At 34.2% G+C, this 17,007-nt stretch overlaps 2 protein-coding genes across 4 annotated transcripts; one reads left to right on the top strand and one right to left on the bottom strand.

The window, feature by feature from the left end:
• The first annotated feature begins 3,929 nt into the window (after positions 1-3,929).
• Positions 3,930-11,033, top strand: LOC124933445 (CRM-domain containing factor CFM3, chloroplastic/mitochondrial-like). 3 transcript variants are annotated; one of them, XR_007098967.1, is made up of 10 exons: positions 3,930-4,994; positions 5,486-5,906; positions 6,002-6,132; positions 6,972-7,313; positions 7,848-8,004; positions 8,487-8,779; positions 8,860-8,919; positions 9,218-9,295; positions 9,829-10,003; positions 10,628-11,033. XR_007098967.1 is itself a non-coding variant. In XM_047473847.1 (9 exons), exons 1-9 carry the CDS (start codon positions 4,083-4,085, stop codon positions 9,946-9,948), a joined length of 2,514 nt encoding a protein of 837 aa, XP_047329803.1. In that variant the 5' UTR covers positions 3,930-4,082; the 3' UTR covers positions 9,949-10,171. The 3 variants fall into 3 exon arrangements, 1 of the variants encoding a protein (XP_047329803.1); XR_007098968.1 differs by lacking the exon at positions 10,628-11,033 and adding an exon at positions 10,084-10,171; XM_047473847.1 differs by lacking the exon at positions 10,628-11,033 and having other exon boundaries at positions 9,829-10,171.
• Positions 11,034-12,402: 1,369 nt separating this feature from the next.
• LOC124935124 (protein SICKLE-like) lies at positions 12,403-13,859 on the bottom strand. The gene is made up of 3 exons (XM_047475582.1): positions 13,736-13,859; positions 13,513-13,530; positions 12,403-12,932 (listed from the first exon to the last, which is right to left on the bottom strand). Exons 1-3 carry the CDS (start codon positions 13,857-13,859, stop codon positions 12,403-12,405), a joined length of 672 nt encoding a protein of 223 aa, XP_047331538.1.
• Positions 13,860-17,007: the final 3,148 nt, after the last annotated feature.

The following is a 17,007-nucleotide window of genomic DNA, read 5'->3' as shown; positions in this document are numbered from 1 at the left end:
AAGCCTTTTGTTTTCAGATGAAAGAGTTTGAATCTATTCCTTGAGTATCTCATTCTCAGATGAAATTTCTTCAATCTTCTTTTCAAAAACATGTGATTCTTCCTCTTTAGACCGATTTGGTTCATTTAAGTCTGATGAGGGTTTAGTTTCATTTAGGGATTCTGCTAGCTTTCTGTACTCGATGACCATTTCATCTAGTGCAACTACCAGTTGTTCCCTTGAAAACTTTTCGGAAGAGAAATCAAATACCTCAGTTTCCTGAGTTCCTTCCTCATCTTCTCTAGCCATGAAGCAAGCCACGTCTTCTTCATCGCTTTCACTGGATGAGAAGTACGAGCCACGGTTGCTTCCTCTGTTCTTTCCGTCACCAGCCATAAGAGCATTCAGCTATTTTCCATCTTCCTTGGTATCTTCACGCTTTGGCTTTCGGCATTCCGATTCATAATGACCTTTAATACCACAGTTAAAACAAGTAACGTTAGCTTTAGATGTTCTATTATCATTAGAATTTGAAGAGTTTGAGTTAGAGTTAGAGTTTCTCTTCTTCATGAAGTCGCCAAACTTCTTCACAAAGAGAGACATGGCATCGCTGCTCAGCTGTTGAGCTGCCATCTTCACGTCCGGAGCGGTTGGTGGCTCTTCAGCAGTCACCAGCGCCTTGGCAATGATAACGGACGAGGGTTGATCTTCTTCCATCCTACAGTTCAGCTCGAACTCATAGGCCTTGAGGTCAGCGAAGAGATCAAAGAGAGAGATCTTGTTCAGATCTTTGGATTCTCTCATCGCCATAGTCTTTATATCCCATTCCCTTGGAAGAGCACGCGTGACCTTGATAGCAAGATCCCGGTTGCTATAGGTCTTGCCTAGGATGGACAGAGAGGATACGATCTTGCTGAATCTGGTGTCGAAATCGTTCATTGTTTCACCAGGACGCATTTGAAGTTGTCGAACTGTTGAGTGGCAACCATGATCTTGTTTTCCTTGGTTTGCTCGTTGCCCTCACACAGTTGAGTGAGTCTGTCCCAGACCTTCTTGGCAGTGTCACATTCGATGATGTAGTTGAACATACTGTCATCGAGTGATCTATACAGAACATCAAGAGCCATGTTGTTGAGGTTGTTCTGTCTCTTTTCATCAACATTCCAATCGGCCTTCTCCTTATCAATCTTGATAGGACCTTATGTGACAACACTCCACATGTCATCATGAAGAGAAGAGAGATGAGCACGAACTCTTTTCTTCCAAACAATGTAGTTTTCATGAGAGAAAGTTGGAATGGCTGTAGCACTGGCATCTTTGGGAATGTTAGACATATTTCAGGAAAGGCTTGAGAATAGAAACAGGGTTCTGATACCAATTGATAGGATCGGCTTTATCAATAGAGATGGGGTCAGGCTAATGATGAAGGCTTCTGAAAAACGGTTTGATAGAAATCATGTTAGGGATTAATATCTCTTTCTATTCTACGCAAACTTGTGTAAACACTTGAAACAGATTCAAGGCGGAATTGTTTACTTGGGTTTGAAGCACAAGATGAAATATGAAAAGATGACAGAAATGAAGAACACAGCAGTTTATTTATGGATGTTCAGAGAAACTCTCCTACGTCACCCCTTCTTCCAACCACCGGAAGGATTCACTATAAGATGATGAGAATCAAATACAGTTTACACACACACTTAGCTCACTATTGAACAGAACACTTTCTGTTCAATTACAAGATGAAGAATATCACTCAACTAATGGTGTTTTGATTCTAGCTCTCTCTCGATTCACACACAGTACAATCATAAAGAAGCTTCATAGAATGAGTTCAGTAAGCAAGATGATTGAGTAGTTTCTCTGCAAAATCAGATTGTTTGTTCGTAAGATGGGTTAATGCTGATTGTCCGTTGTCCTTAGGATTGATTAAATACTGAGCAGGAGCTAACAGTCGAATATTCAAGAATGATACGTGGCGTTCTTCCATTGGAAAGCCTCCATTGTACACAGCAGGTTCTGAGCACAAAAATCGTGGTTGTACCGAACTGGTAGTGCGCCGAATATTCCATCAGGGATGTACCTACAAAACGTGTAATGTGAGGAAAATTCTATTACGTGGCATTCCTTGATTGGATGCATATAGCTGTTGTACTAATCTTCACTGGAAAGTGGAGCAGGAGTAGGGTACAGCTATAGCACGTGGGTAGGAGAAATGCTAGATTCAAGCGTACTGCTTGAACAGAGCATTAAACATATTTCAGTTAGACGGATTTGAGAAAATCAGTTTAATGAAATAAGTCAACTCCTTCTAATGAAAAACGTCTATTAGACCGCCTGGTCTAATATAATTAGACTCGCGTCTAATTTCAATAACCATTAGACCGGCACGTCTAACTCCACTGAGTTAGACTGCCACGTCTAATTCCGGTTCTACCTCAGACTAATCTGAAGAAGTTAGACTCACGTCTAACTTTCACTTAATTAGACAACCCGTCTAATTATAATAACCATTAGACTGGCACGTCTAACTCCACTGAGTTAAACTGTCACGTCCAATTCCGTGTATTCATTAGACTACCCGTCTAATTCTTTACATCTATTAAACTTACACGTCTAACTCCGATGAGTTAGACTGTCCGTCTAATTCTATTAGACTTGTGTCTAATTCCGTGTATTCATTAGACAACCCGTCTAATTCTTTACACATATATTAGACTTACACGTCTAACTCCGATTAGTTAGACTGTCCGTCTAATTCTATTAGACTTGCGTCTAATTTATACGTCTATTAGACTGCACGTCTAACTCCGATGAGTTAGACTATGAGTCTAATTCTATGCGAATGAAAATCAAGATCGGTCTAATGGCTCTCATTAGATCCAAGTCAAGAGACATGATGTCTCAATACACCTGTATTGAAACTTATAAATTATTTCATCATCAAAATATTAGTGGGTAAATTATTTCAACACTTAGTCAAAATAATTTGACCCAACATGGTAGGTCTCAAACGGGTTATGTATTCACATATGGTGGTACAGCTATATCTTGGAGATCTATGAAACAATTAATTACCGCCACATCTTTAAATCATTCCGAGATCATCATTATTCATGAGGCAAGTCGAGAATGTGTATGGTTGAGATCAATCATTCATCATATTTGAGAGTCATGTGGCTTATCTATAAACAAGAATTCTCCAACAATTTTATAAGAGAATAATGCAGCTTGCATTGCACAATTAAAGGCGATAGAACAAAACACATATCACCAAAATTCTTTTTCACTCATGATCTCCAGATGAAACTTGATATTGATGTTCATCAAATTAGTTCATCAGATAATCTAGCAGATCTATTTACAAAGCATTGCCTACTACGACCTTTAAAAACTACTGTATAATATTGGAATGCAGAGACTCAAAAACTTAAAGTGATGTAACCAAAGGGGGGTTTTACGTACTGCATTTTTTTCCCCTTAATCATGGTTTTATCTCAATGGGTTTTCCTGATAATGTTTTTAATGAGGCAGTATACCTATTACATCCAAGAGGGAGTATTATATATGCAATATATTTAATGAATGTCTTGTGTAAGACTCTTGGTTTTCATATTATACAATTATGAAGTCCTTTGGTTTCTATGTATCTAGTCCTATAAATAGGACACATAGTAACATTATAAATGTATCTTTTTGATAAATAATAATACATTTTCTCGTTGTTATCTTTTATTCATTATCTTATATGTTTATAACACTTTGCATTTTATATAGGAAACAAATCACCTCAAATAAAAAAAAATAAAAAGAAAACAAAAAAACTCTTTCTTTTCCTATAAAAAAATCACTTTTTTTTTCTTAATTGTCTTATAAATAAATTAATAATAATAATTTCAAGCAAAAAATTAAACTCCTCCCCCGAGAAACAAAAGTAAGAAATTCGGGTGAGAAATATCCAAAGTTGTGAAAATCTTATCATCGTCATCCTCTTCTCACTCTCGTCTTCCCCAACTCCAAAGCTCAAATCTTTCCACTGTTCATGCTCAACGCCATGAGATTACACCTGGTAGACGACTAAGTAGAAACAAAGTGAAATCAAAATGGCCGTATCCACTGCGAAATTTACTGAATTTCCATTCCGTGCCACAATTCCTCTTGCTTATCAACCATCAACTTCCCTTCACCCTCGCTTCTTCTTTTATTCATACCCTAGACGTACTTTCTCTCTTTTCAAGTCATTCTCTTCGCTTCGTTCCACCACCGAATCAAGTAGAGTAAGCAGGAACCCGGGAACAAGGAAGAATTCTTACCTTTTGGACGATGAGCAGAGAAACATTTCCAAACACCTTAACCACGGCCAGAAAAAGTCCAGGTCTTCTTCTTCTCCTCCTCCTCAGTGGATTAATAATCGGACGTCCTCCCAAAACACTCAAATGGACTCTGATATAAAGAGAGGAGAAGAACGAACCGAGAGTCGGTATTTTGATGGGAAAAGTGGGTCTACTTCAATTGAAAGGATTGTCCTTCGATTGCGAAATCTGGGTTTGGGCTCCGACGACGAGGAGGAAGAAGAAGAGGAGGAAAATGAAGAGAACATAAATGAAAACATGGAAATGTCGATGACTGGCGAAGAGCAACTAGGGGATCTGTTAAGAAGGGATTGGGTGAGACCTGATAATACGTTGTCTGAAGAGGAGGAAAATGAATCGTGGTTGCCATGGGAGAGGATGGGTAAAAGCGGGGAAGGTGCAGATGAAAATGACAGGAAGGGAACAAGGAGGAATACATTGAAACCACCCACATTAGCAGAATTGACCATTGAGGATGAAGAACTGCGAAGATTGAGGACGCAAGGGATGACTCTCAAAGAAAGAATCAATGTGGCCAAAGCAGGTGTAACCGCAGCTGTTCTTGAAAAGATTCATGGACAGTGGAGAAGGTCAGAATTGGTCCGGCTTAAATTCCATGAAATCTTGGCTCATGACATGAAGACAGCACATGAAATCGTTGAGGTTATATATATTACATTTTTTATCAATCTTTGTACCAACAACATCTTATTGAAAATGAATTCATAGATAAGAAGATGTCTCATAATCCAAACTAAACAATAAAACAACACCCTTTGATTAGGGAGAGATTGAGGGAGAAAGTATATAGTTTCAGATAGAAAAGAGAAGAACCGCGAGGTTGTGACTTGGGTTAAGTCATCAATGGTGGAATCAAAACTTTAAAAATTATATACCTTCAATTCCTTATTTTAACTGATCAAACAAAGAAAATATTTGAAATTGGACAACCTATTCCAATTCTAATTCAAATTCCGCCTGTATCAAATATAGCCTTAAGGAGATAAAAATTCAAAACCGCCCCATTCCCAATTCCCTAAACCAGATTGTCCTTGCACTTGTAGTTCCCCCACGGTTCATTTGTGGGCTAAGTGTGGGATTATTGTTTTCTTAATAACTTGATACATAGTATTTCTTGATATTCTTGCTATCAGCGTCGAACCGGAGGTTTAGTCATATGGAAGTCTGGAAGTGTGATGGTCGTGTACCGTGGAAGCAACTATGCAGGGCCATCTCAAATTCAGAGATCAACTGAAGTGGAAAGTGATAATCTTGAAACTAATACAGTTCTGAATCCCGAGAAAGCAAAGGTTGTTGCTCTTTCATCCCGGTTGGAAACTATTACAGAAGAAGAAATTGAATGCAGTAGCCTTCTGGATGGTTTAGGTCCACGTTTTGAGGATTGGTGGGGTACTGGAATACTGCCAGTTGATGCTGATATGCTTCCTCAGACAATTAAGGGTTACAAAACGCCTTATAGGCTTCTTCCAACCGGGATGCGACCACGGCTGACAAATTCAGAGATGACAAATCTGAGGAAGCATGCTAGATCACTTCCATGTCATTTTGCTCTTGGTAACTATAATTATTCTTTATGTCAGTTTTTATTTTGATATGTTTATTTCTGCCACTGATATGATAATAATAATAATAAATCCTTTAACAAAAAGGGAGGAATAGAAATCATCAAGGTCTGGCTGCTGCTATACTCAAGCTTTGGGAGAAAAGCCTTGTTGTGAAAATTGCAGTGAAACGTGGAATACAGAATACAAACAACAAATTAATGGCGGATGAAATAAAGGTATGTGATGTGATTACCATTTAATTATGAAATGTTTCTAAGAAATCTTAATGAGGCTTCTTCAATATCTTTGCAACTGCATAATGAAATGTAAATAGACACGAAACCCTGGCTACGCAATCTTCATTTGGATTTTAGTAAATGAAACCAAAATTTCTGATGATAGGAAGATTATTGGGAGCAACTTAATGTTTTCCACTGTATTACTGGCTACTGTTTTGTCCCTGAAAACTGAAGAGAAGACTATTGCTCTTTACATTCTTTTTTAAATATATTTTTTTTCTGTTTGCACGATCTTATGTTTTCCATGTCAATCTTATTGTACTTACACTATATTTGTCTAGAGCATCTGTGATTGAGTTGATGAACAACATTCAGGTCATGTGTTCCAGACTTGGTATATGTTTGTATTTATTAGATGTTGCATTGATGATAAATCTATTAATAAAAACATTAAAATAAAATAAAAAGGCATACTTTCAATTTCTTCTACTTTTGGAAAGAAAACATGTATTCCATGTTGTTGCCCCCAAAATCAACTCCGGTTTTATTAAACGAAAGCCAACTTCTATAAAATAGAGGTAAAGAATGTGAATACGAAATATGTTCACTTTTAAACAGTCAAGAGATGTACAAAGAAGCAAAAAATATAATCGAAAAGCGAAAGGATGTTTTGTCTAAAATTGCAAAACTTGTGATATACCAGAGTTTCCTAATTTATATATAAGAAACACGATTAAGCTTCTCCGTACATTTTTATTTTGCAAGAACTAAAAATGAAATGTAATGTGTTCCCATTAGAGTCTACATATATGTACTAATGCCAAACTTTATGACAGAATTTAACTGGAGGTGTGTTGCTATTGAGAAACAAATTTTACATTGTGATATACCGTGGCAAAGATTTTGTGCCAACAAGTGTTGCTGCCGTTTTAGCAGAAAGGACTGAAATGACCAAACAGGTTCAAGATGTTGAAGAAAAAGTACGGATTAAAGCAACTGAAGCAGCATTGTTGCCTGTGGATGGGCAGGGGCAGGCTGGTTCTCTGGCTGAATTCTATGAGGCTCAGGCTAAATGGGGAAGAGAAATAACTGATGAAGATCGAGAGAAGTTGATAGAAGAAGCTGCCAAGGCTAAAAGTTCTAAGGCTGTCAAGAAAGTGGAACACAAAATAACTATTGTGAGTTCTTTATCCTCCACATTTTATTTTTGTTTATGTATATGGATATCGATCCACATGCACATATCTTTGGAAACTAAACTTAGTAAGAGACAAATTCATAAGTTTATTTATGTATACAAATGGGGACATTATGCATCACAAGTATTTACAAGAGCCTTCGGTTTATGAAGCTCCTTCACTTTTAATCTTCCAAATTACCCTTTCACATTATTTAGATTAAGATTCACTTTAATCACCAGAATAATCTGATTGAATAACTAGTATGTAATATAATTGCTCAAATTCTATGTGTTTTGCTCCTGAAAATGTTCATATGCAAAAAAAACAAGGTGATTATGTGTCACACCAATGCCAAGGTCAGATGTCTTCCACCCCTCCACCTAGCAAAAAAAATCCACTAAAATGCATTAAGAAACATTTTTGTCTTCTTTTGTTAATATTGTTGGGAATCATTGGTGGTATGTCCTAATTATGATGATTTGTTGGAGAAACATATTATACAATTTTATTGAACCGTGAATACATTAACAGGCTCAACTCAAATTGCTGAAAGCAGAGAAAATATTGGCCAAGTTAGAAGCCTCGATGATCCCTGTTGGACCTTCTGATGACCAGGAAACAATATCCGAGGAGGAAAGATCCATGTTTAGAAAAGTTGGATTAAAGATGAAACCATACTTACCTCTAGGTAATTGGGAGATTTATTTTTCTTATTATTTATCATGAGAATATTGGGTGATTTAATTTTCTTATTATTTATCACGAGAATAATATGGTCTGTTTGTTAACAAATTTTATTTTTCATGCTGAAGATTATCTGAAAAATGTACCTTTGTTATGTTTGTCAGAAATCACAATGATTTAAAAAAATAATCTGATCATTAAAAGAACCTCAATACCAAATGAAACAAAAAATTAAACTATAATTTGGATCATCATCAAACAAGTAATTTGCACAGCAAATAAAGCAACAAAAAATACACTGCAATCTAGATCATGATCTAAAGGATAATTTGATCATGACCCAACAAAGATCTTTATACCAAACGAAAAGAAATAACTTTCAATTTTTAACTTTGGCTCTTTTCCCATGAGCTTGTGATGGACAAACTACTATTTTTCCAAATAGCTCAAAATGTAACTGACGACATGTATATCTGGTAATACTAGGAATTCGAGGTGTTTTTGATGGAGTTATCGAGAACATGCATTTGCATTGGAAGCACAGAGAACTTGTAAAGCTGATTTCCAAACAAAAGAATCTTGCCTTTGTTGAAGAAACAGCACGATTATTGGAATATGAAAGCGGAGGTGTTCTGGTCACAATAGAAAGAGTCCCCAAAGGTCATGCTCTTATCTATTATCGTGGTAAGAATTATCGACGACCAATCAGCCTTCGGCCAAGAAACCTTCTGACAAAAGCAAAAGCCTTGAAGCGTTCTGTTGCCATGCAAAGATACGAGGTTTTCTTCTTACAACTTTATTATTATGCTGTCAAATTCATTAAACTTCCCACTATTTTGACACTTTCTTTGCTTTATAGGCTCTCACCCAACACATGTCCGAGCTGGAGAAAACAATAGAACAGATGAAGCATGAAATTGTAAGTGGTAATGTTGTGGATAACTAATCTATTTTTTCTTAAATTTATTATAGCAAACACAAGACTGGGTGCAATGAGGTTTTAGATTTTTTTCTCTCCAAACACCCATAATTATAAGTTTAAAGAAGAAGAGGTTGGAGGACTTATATGTACTAAAAATAAGAACAAGACAAAATGATGGTAAAAAAAATGAAATGCAACAAGTAGAGGACAAGTCAAATATTTTCATTTTGAGCTGGGGGATGTATTTTATCTGAGGTTTCTTGTTCTTTTATATGACATCTTTTATGTTTTACAGGGTGATAATAAAGATGAAGTTGATGGGAGTACCATTAATGCCGAGAATGACGAACTCGCTAATCTGGACTCAGTCGAAGTAAGTTAATGAGCCTATTTGAAAACTAGTATTTTGTCACAACTATCTCATTGGAAGATCGCCAAACTAAAATTGAAAGTTAAATTTTTTGTTTGGTTTAAGATTATTTTTTGGATAGGATCACATTATTTTTCATATCATGATTCAAATTATAGTGTGATTTTGTTGCCTCATTTGATATTCAAATAATTTTCTAGATGATGATCCAAATTAGAATGTAATTGCTTCAATGGTTTAGTGATTTTTTGAATGATGATTGGATTACGTTTGAAGTTCATTGTGGATTTTCACAAACATATCAAATGTAGATTTTCCAGATCATGATCATCATGGGAAAATTTGATACCAAAACAGCTCATAGTTCCCGTCATTTTAAATTGATCTAGCATGGCTAAGAATCTGAATCTCCCCATAATGAGTGATTAAAGTATGAAATATTCCACAATCTTTTGAACTTTCAACAACTTAATGATATATGACAATTATATTTGTTTGTGAGCAAGTAAACATCAAAAGAACTTTGTATAATGCAGAATGAAAATGAAGCTTCATGGAGTAATTCTGATAATGACGACGATAATGATGAAGATGAAAATGACCTTTGGGATTACGATGAAACAACATCTTCAGACTTAGATAATGACCGTCATTGATCCGATCATTGAAATATATTTGCTAACAGACAAGATACACCCTTTGAAGCACTCTTTTGTAGGTACTGCATTCTTTCAATGTAACTTATTTTCTGGCATTCATTCAGTGATTTTCTTTTACGTGGTTAAGCCTGGTGAATGCTATCCGATTTCTTTGGACACAGCATGGAACTGTTGCAATTGGATTCTTAACAATCATAATGAGCTGGTTTAGCTTTGGTTATGGCTCTGTTAGTTGGTGATGATTTTTATTTTCCCTCTTTCCATTTTTCTTTATTTTTTCAGAACTCTTGTTTACCCTACTAAGGTATTGGCTCAAATGAGATGTCTCAGTTTTGGATGAACAGAAATAAGAAAACATAGTATTTTTATTTTTCTACCTTATCTATTGTAGCATTTGTAGAAGTGATGGGCATACATATCATTATTTTACCTTTTAATGCCCATGGTTTAAAACTGTCTAGCCAAAATTTAGTGATAGAAAAACACTTATATATTGGCACTTGAACTTTATTTTCCACTATTTGGATTCTTCCCTTAAACTTAAAATTAGTGAATTCAAGGGGATTAGTCCAAGTTTGAGGTTTATGTTTAAGAACCCTTCCAGTTAAGGCAAATGAAATTGTAGTTTCATTCTATTATCTTGCTGTCAGTCTTACTATCATTTCCAATCCTTCAGGGGGCTGCATTCCTGTCCCGTTAAGGCATATACATCAGCAAATCTGAGATCCTGAATTCTTCATGATCTCCAATCTAAGAATTGAAGTGGAATTATGCATGGACGGTAGTTCTTAAATGAGTTTATCCAGGTTAAAGTTGAACTTCCTCCATGAACATTGTTGATTAGGAATCATTTTTGTTTGTTTGTTTGATTGATTAATACTTTGGAGATTTGCTGGAGAAAAAAAGAGAGAAGATAATCCACCAAATTTCTCATCTAATGGCTAAAGTTGCTTAAGAATGATAGTTGCTGCATTTTGTATGATTTTGACATAGACTAGTGATAGTCTATGTCAGCATTTTATGTGAGCATTTTATGCCGGTCTTAGCAGAAAGGATGAAATGAAATGGAGGTAGTATTTGAACTGCTCTTAAAAAAGTTATAGCTACTTTAGTCATTCAGGTTTGAGATATGCTGTCTCAGTGGTAATATCGGATCTGAAAAGGGGTAAACTTGTCACTTTTACGTGATTTTTCAAATGATCTAGAATAATTAGGTTTTTCAAATAAGAGTTTTGGTTTATAACCATAATATACTCAAAAAACCTGCTAAATTTCTTAAGTAGGAAAATACATGTCCACCACAGCCATTAAAAGAAATGATTGCTTAAGATTACAAGTCATAGAAGCTCTATGAAATATTCCTCTTTCCTTTCTGCGGTCCATGTTATCACCGTGCCTTGGTTTCCTGATCGTTGTTCTCTGTTTTCATTGGATAATATGCTACTATAACTATTTTTGCTTCATGATTTTCTCATATATTTGAGCTATGTTTTTCAACTCAGGTTTGTATTGTCAAATTATCTCTTTATTAGGAATATTGACACCAAAAAAGTATTTTTAAGGAAGTTTATTGAAGTTCTATTGTCAAAACTCAGCTCCAACTTTAAAAAGTGTTATCAAATGGGCTGACAGTACCCTTCAAGACTTTTTTTTTAAATAATTCATTTTTTCATAACCTAAACAAACTCATAATTTTGAACTAGAGCTAAGTGTTTCATATTTTCCTATGCATAATTGACATGAAATATCATCTAGTTTGAATATACTAACATTGATGAATTGGTGTCTTGGATAATTTTTAGGTACTATATAGAGCTCTTATCATTTGACTGTTTCTTGATTTTAATCAAGTCTATTGTCTATGAAGTTGAGAATTTATTTTCTTATTAAGTTCTATACACATCTACCACTTAAGTTTCTATTTGAATTAGTGGATAATACTTTGGAATCTTTCAATGTTGTATTTTCTCTACAAGTATATTTCATTTTCCTCCCAAGTGTTAGGAATCTGAACTTTACAAGATATTTTCAAACAAGATGTATTTCATACACCATCAAATATGACAAATAAATAAGTGTTAACTAGCCTTAATTTTAACATATAAATAAGATGTCGGACGCTAAGCAACTATTCATCAAAATCTGAATCTTCGTCCAAACATGAATGAGTTTTGTCATTCCATTGTTTGTTTGATCCCCGTTTTGTTAACTTCATCCATATCATCAATTTGTGTCATCTCTTCCGCCTCAACAAATCAAGCCGCCTTGGCTAAGATTACTAAGAGTTGGCCAACTCATTTGATATCACTTTGTATTTCTAGAGGCAGATAAAACAACAAAAAAGTTGGATGTTAACATAAGGTCATTTAATCATCAAAATTCAAATACCAAAAGACAACAGAAGGGAAAATAGATAACCTCAATCAATCCTTGGCAGCTTCACTGAATGAATCAGACAGCAGCTTCGCTGAATGAATCAGCTAAGAATTCAGCTGAGACTTGGTCCATCACCAGACCATTTCGAAGAACCATGGAAATACTTGAGCTCTCCATTATTAAACATTTTCTTCCTTCCCATGTAACGGGCATCAAGAACTTCCACGGATCTTCAACTGACGACTTGTCATAGTAAAGACCAGGTGCAACTTCAGCAGACTGATTACGCGATCTTGTCCAACCACCATCAGGGCGTACAAAATTACCGCAACGACCCTGTCCTCTTCCCATATTTGATGACGAATGGTGGTTGCCACTGTTGTGCCATGGTCCTCTGTCATGCCCGGAATGATAGGGGCTAGAGGAATTGCCTCTTGCAGAATTCATAGGGCCATAAGGACTCCTCATTCCAGGCGGGATGCCATATTGTTGCTGTGGAAGAGTAAAGAAATGGGCACAGACTTGAGGCATCCTGAAACTAGGAGAATAAGGTGGTGGCAGCTGATGATAAGACGGAGAAGGGGGTATATGAGGAGGAGATGGTCCTGTTATACAAGCAAGAAATCAAATATAATTTCTTTCCCATATCAAAGAAAATGTCCTGAAACTTGTATGATTATTTAGATCTTTTGGAAATAAAAAAAACCTTATTCGATAAAAAGAAAATGTATTATTTGGTTTAGAAGACTAAAATTATCATTTGATATTTTCACGGATTATAAAATAAGGGTAGATCGATAAAGTGATTGATGATAGACAAGAGGGTATTTAGGCTTTCTTTGAACATTATATTATCAAATCATCCACCAAAAACGAGTTAAATGGGTAAAAAGACATTCAAGAATTGAATATATAGTAATTTATTTCAAAGAAATAAAAAGTATTTGGTTGATGATTTGGATAATGTGATTTGACGAGGATGGCATGATTGGACGGTGATTTATTTGAGAATAAACACAAATAACCCAAAATCAAACCACCAGACTTATATATTTATACCTAATGTTTTTTTACACAAATAACTCATATTCAAAAACCTACGTCAAACAAGATTATTTTGAAATAACCAAGAGATTATTCAAATAACACGAGATCGAACAAGGACTTGGATTAAATTGAAGTAACCCTTCATCAAACAAGACCCTGTTTTTTCAATAATTTCAATGAAAGAAGAAAGCTTACGCAGAGGAGGGGCTAAAGAGATTTGTGAATCCTGTTTGCTCTTCTTGGTGCCAGAGAAAGTTGACAAAGTATTTGTGTAATAATCAAATCTTGAATTTGAATTTGGATTTGGATTTGAGTCTCCATTTATTGGTTGAGATGGTGTTGGAATTGAGCAAAGGATTACAGAGATAAGAAAGAGGAGGTGATGCAGAATTCCCAAAATCATGAAGTGGCACTGCACCACCTTGTGAGGATGCTTCTGATTGCATTGCTTTCAGTCGCTCCCTTCTCTTCACAGATTCATCCATCGACTCTGAGAATATTGGGAATTTATTGCACTATAATAACAATTGTAACAATTATATGTGCAAACTGAACACACATAACAACTCAACCTCATAAAAAAACAATATGAATTATTCTATTATTCTGTTCGATGATAAAGTAGTGCCTCTAATTCACTCAATAATTACAAATATCAATTCTTAAATTTCTATCACTCACAACTAACTCATAAACCTAATTATAGTTGTCAATTTAAAAGAGAAAATAATATATTAAATTAATTTATATAATCTTTTACTTACAAATAACATAATAATTAAATCAATATTAATTAAATATATATTAAATAATTATATATATATATATATTTTATTTTTTTTTAGGAATATCATAATAATTATATATATATAATTATATATTTTACATTAATAATATTATTATGATATATATTTAATTAATAATAATTTAAAATTATTATGTTATTCTTCCTAAAAATATATATAATAATTTAATGTATAATTTTCTCCTTTAAATTCTCAACCACATACCAAAAATATTAATGTGATATATATTTAATTAATAATGATTTAAAATTATTATGTCACTAATAAATAATATTAATATGATATATATTTAATTAATAATATACTTTTAAAATTATTATGTGTTCCTTATAAATATATATATATTTTAATAAATAATTTCCTTAAGGTGTTAATATTATTGGTAAAAAATATATATATAACATTTATATGTTATTAATAAATAATATTAATTTGATATATATTTAAATAATAATAATTTTAAAATTATTATGTTATTTCTATTAACAAAATATATATAATAATTTAATATATATATAATATAATAATTTAATATATTATTTTTTCTTTAAATTCTATAATTTAATTTATGAGTTAGTTGTGAGATAAAAAAATTTAAAGATTGATCATAAGTAATTGGATTAAGAAACTACAAGTATAATTATCTTGACTGAACCTATTATTCATAAAATAACCGAAATTTTGAATATTCCTTTGAGACAAAATAACTAATTCAACACTGAACAGCAGATAAAAGAAAATTATGTCAAAATTCTCTTGACACTTTGTATTGTAAACCAATCCATAAGAAAAGTTATGATTATGTTTATTATGAATTGGCCTTTCTCTTGGATTTGGTTCAAATCCAAATTATGACTGTTGAATGAGGATTTAAAAACATTAGCAAATACTGTAGGACATTAAATGCCCATTATCAATCAAAATAACACAAATATCAATAAAGAATAATAATAATAATTGAGATTTACACTATCAATTCATACAGAAAGATTAGAAAAGACGAAAGAATCAACAATTTAACAATGCTTTCAGGACAATTAAAAACATGACAAAATCACATATTGATATCACTTACCAGAATAAGTGAAAACAGCAGAAAAAAGAAAAAAGACAAGATTCCAGTGATCTTCTAACAGTCGGAAGAGCTAACTCACGGAAATTGGACTGGAAAATAGAGGAAATGCTTAAGACAACAATGCTGAGAAAATTGATCAAAATCAATTTATTAGCCTGTACAAATTCAATCTATAAAACTATGAAACCTAAAAATTATGAGATTACTGATTTAGATTATTTCTGTAAAACAAAAGGATAATTGGGAAGGTAGATATCACCCTTTAAATATGCGGCTTAGCAAGGGAAATTTGACGAAATGACCATAAAAGGGCCTTAAATGCGAAAAGTGCCTGCGCATAAAATTTAATGCGCTGGTGAGTGGTGACACTTATTTTTTTTCTGACGAAAATTCCCTTATTACGTCACACAACCTCCAATTGTATAATGAAAAGTTCACAATGCACTTGGTATATAATTAAAAAAATTCCAATTCTTCCCATTTCTTTTCATTTCTTTCTTCCCTATTCTCTCTTTTCACGTCCCTTCTCCTCCTTCTCTCTAAAAAGAAGACGACCCCCAACGATGTTGGAATCACAGCGAAGGACGTCAGAATCCCAGCGAAGGCAGACAACCATGATGTCCGCTGCTACTGGTATGCTTCCTTTGTCCTTCACTTGTTATTTCTTTCTTTCTTTGAACGCATTGTTTGTTAGGTTTAGGGTTTAGGGATTGATTGGGTAAATGTCACTGTTGCGGCGGATTCCGAGTGCGTCTCGCGAATGCGGGTGCATCTCACGGGTGCGTCTCGCGAATGCAGGTGCGTCTCGCGGGTGCGTCTCGCGACCAGACCATTTATAGTTAGTAATTGCATTTCATTATTACAGTTGTGTCTCGCGATTGATAGTATCATTTTTTTCAATTGCAGCTGAAGTATTTGCTGACGTATTTGTTGTGTATAATGGAGAGTGAAAAATTGCAGCTAATGGTACTAGTTCTTTCTGTGCAAAATAATGCAAACTATGGATATACCCCAATATACTACATTTTCCGAATTAGTTGATATCATTTATGAGACGATTAACGTGCAAAAGTCTATATATGATTTAGTGATTAAGTCATGTATGATGTTCCGACAAAACTCCCCCTGTTGTTATTGAGCGAGATATTAATTTGGGCATCTATTTATCACGGTTGCTCCAGGTTCTGCTAAATTAAATTTAGGACAAATGTGTGAATGACGATACTAATGACATTATGGCCTGGAACAATCAAGATTCTTTTAACGTCAAACTATTTTATGACTTAAAAGATAATGTGTCGAGAATTTTTTGTCTTTAGAATTCATTGTGGAGTGCCGAAACACCATCCAAAATATTGTTCTTTGAATGATATGTTATTCATGTCGGCATCCTTATCGATGATTGATTTCGTATTAGAGGGACTATTTCGTTAGTTGTTGCCATTTTCTCTTAATGTGAGAGGAGAATGCGCCATACATTTTCATTCACTATGACTACATGAGGCCAATTTGGGACTTACTCTAGTATTCTTTAAAGGTTATTTGGGTTATGCCAAAGACAATTGTGGACTTTTGGGAGGGTTGGACATATTTGTGTAGCTCGTTGACTTTTGATAAGAAATTATTACCATTGCCGATCATAATTTGATGGATTAATTAGATTGAAAGGAATCAAAGAGTAATCAACAATAAAACTCGTCTGGTGAGATTTCATCAAAATTCTTAGACCGCCACCTTGACAAGGATTTAGAG

This window comes from Impatiens glandulifera, chromosome 4 (assembly GCF_907164915.1).
Source record: "Impatiens glandulifera chromosome 4, dImpGla2.1, whole genome shotgun sequence".
In the NCBI taxonomy this organism is placed as follows: domain Eukaryota; kingdom Viridiplantae; phylum Streptophyta; class Magnoliopsida; order Ericales; family Balsaminaceae; genus Impatiens; species Impatiens glandulifera.
Note: the sequence above shows the minus strand (reverse complement) of the source record. Positions and strands in the feature narration are given on the sequence as shown.

Bases quoted from the DNA above. Each gene is read 5' to 3' on its own strand.
- LOC124935124 (XM_047475582.1), bottom strand. From the start codon at position 13,859: ATGGATGAATCTGTGAAGAGAAGGGAGCGACTGAAAGCAATGCAATCA.
- LOC124933445 (XM_047473847.1), top strand. From the start codon at position 4,083: ATGGCCGTATCCACTGCGAAATTTACTGAATTTCCATTCCGTGCCACA. The intron at 4,995-5,485 runs GTTATATATATT...TCTTGCTATCAG, and splicing joins CAGCACATGAAATCGTTGAG to CGTCGAACCGGAGGTTTAGT. The intron at 5,907-6,001 runs GTAACTATAATT...TTTAACAAAAAG, and splicing joins TCCATGTCATTTTGCTCTTG to GGAGGAATAGAAATCATCAA.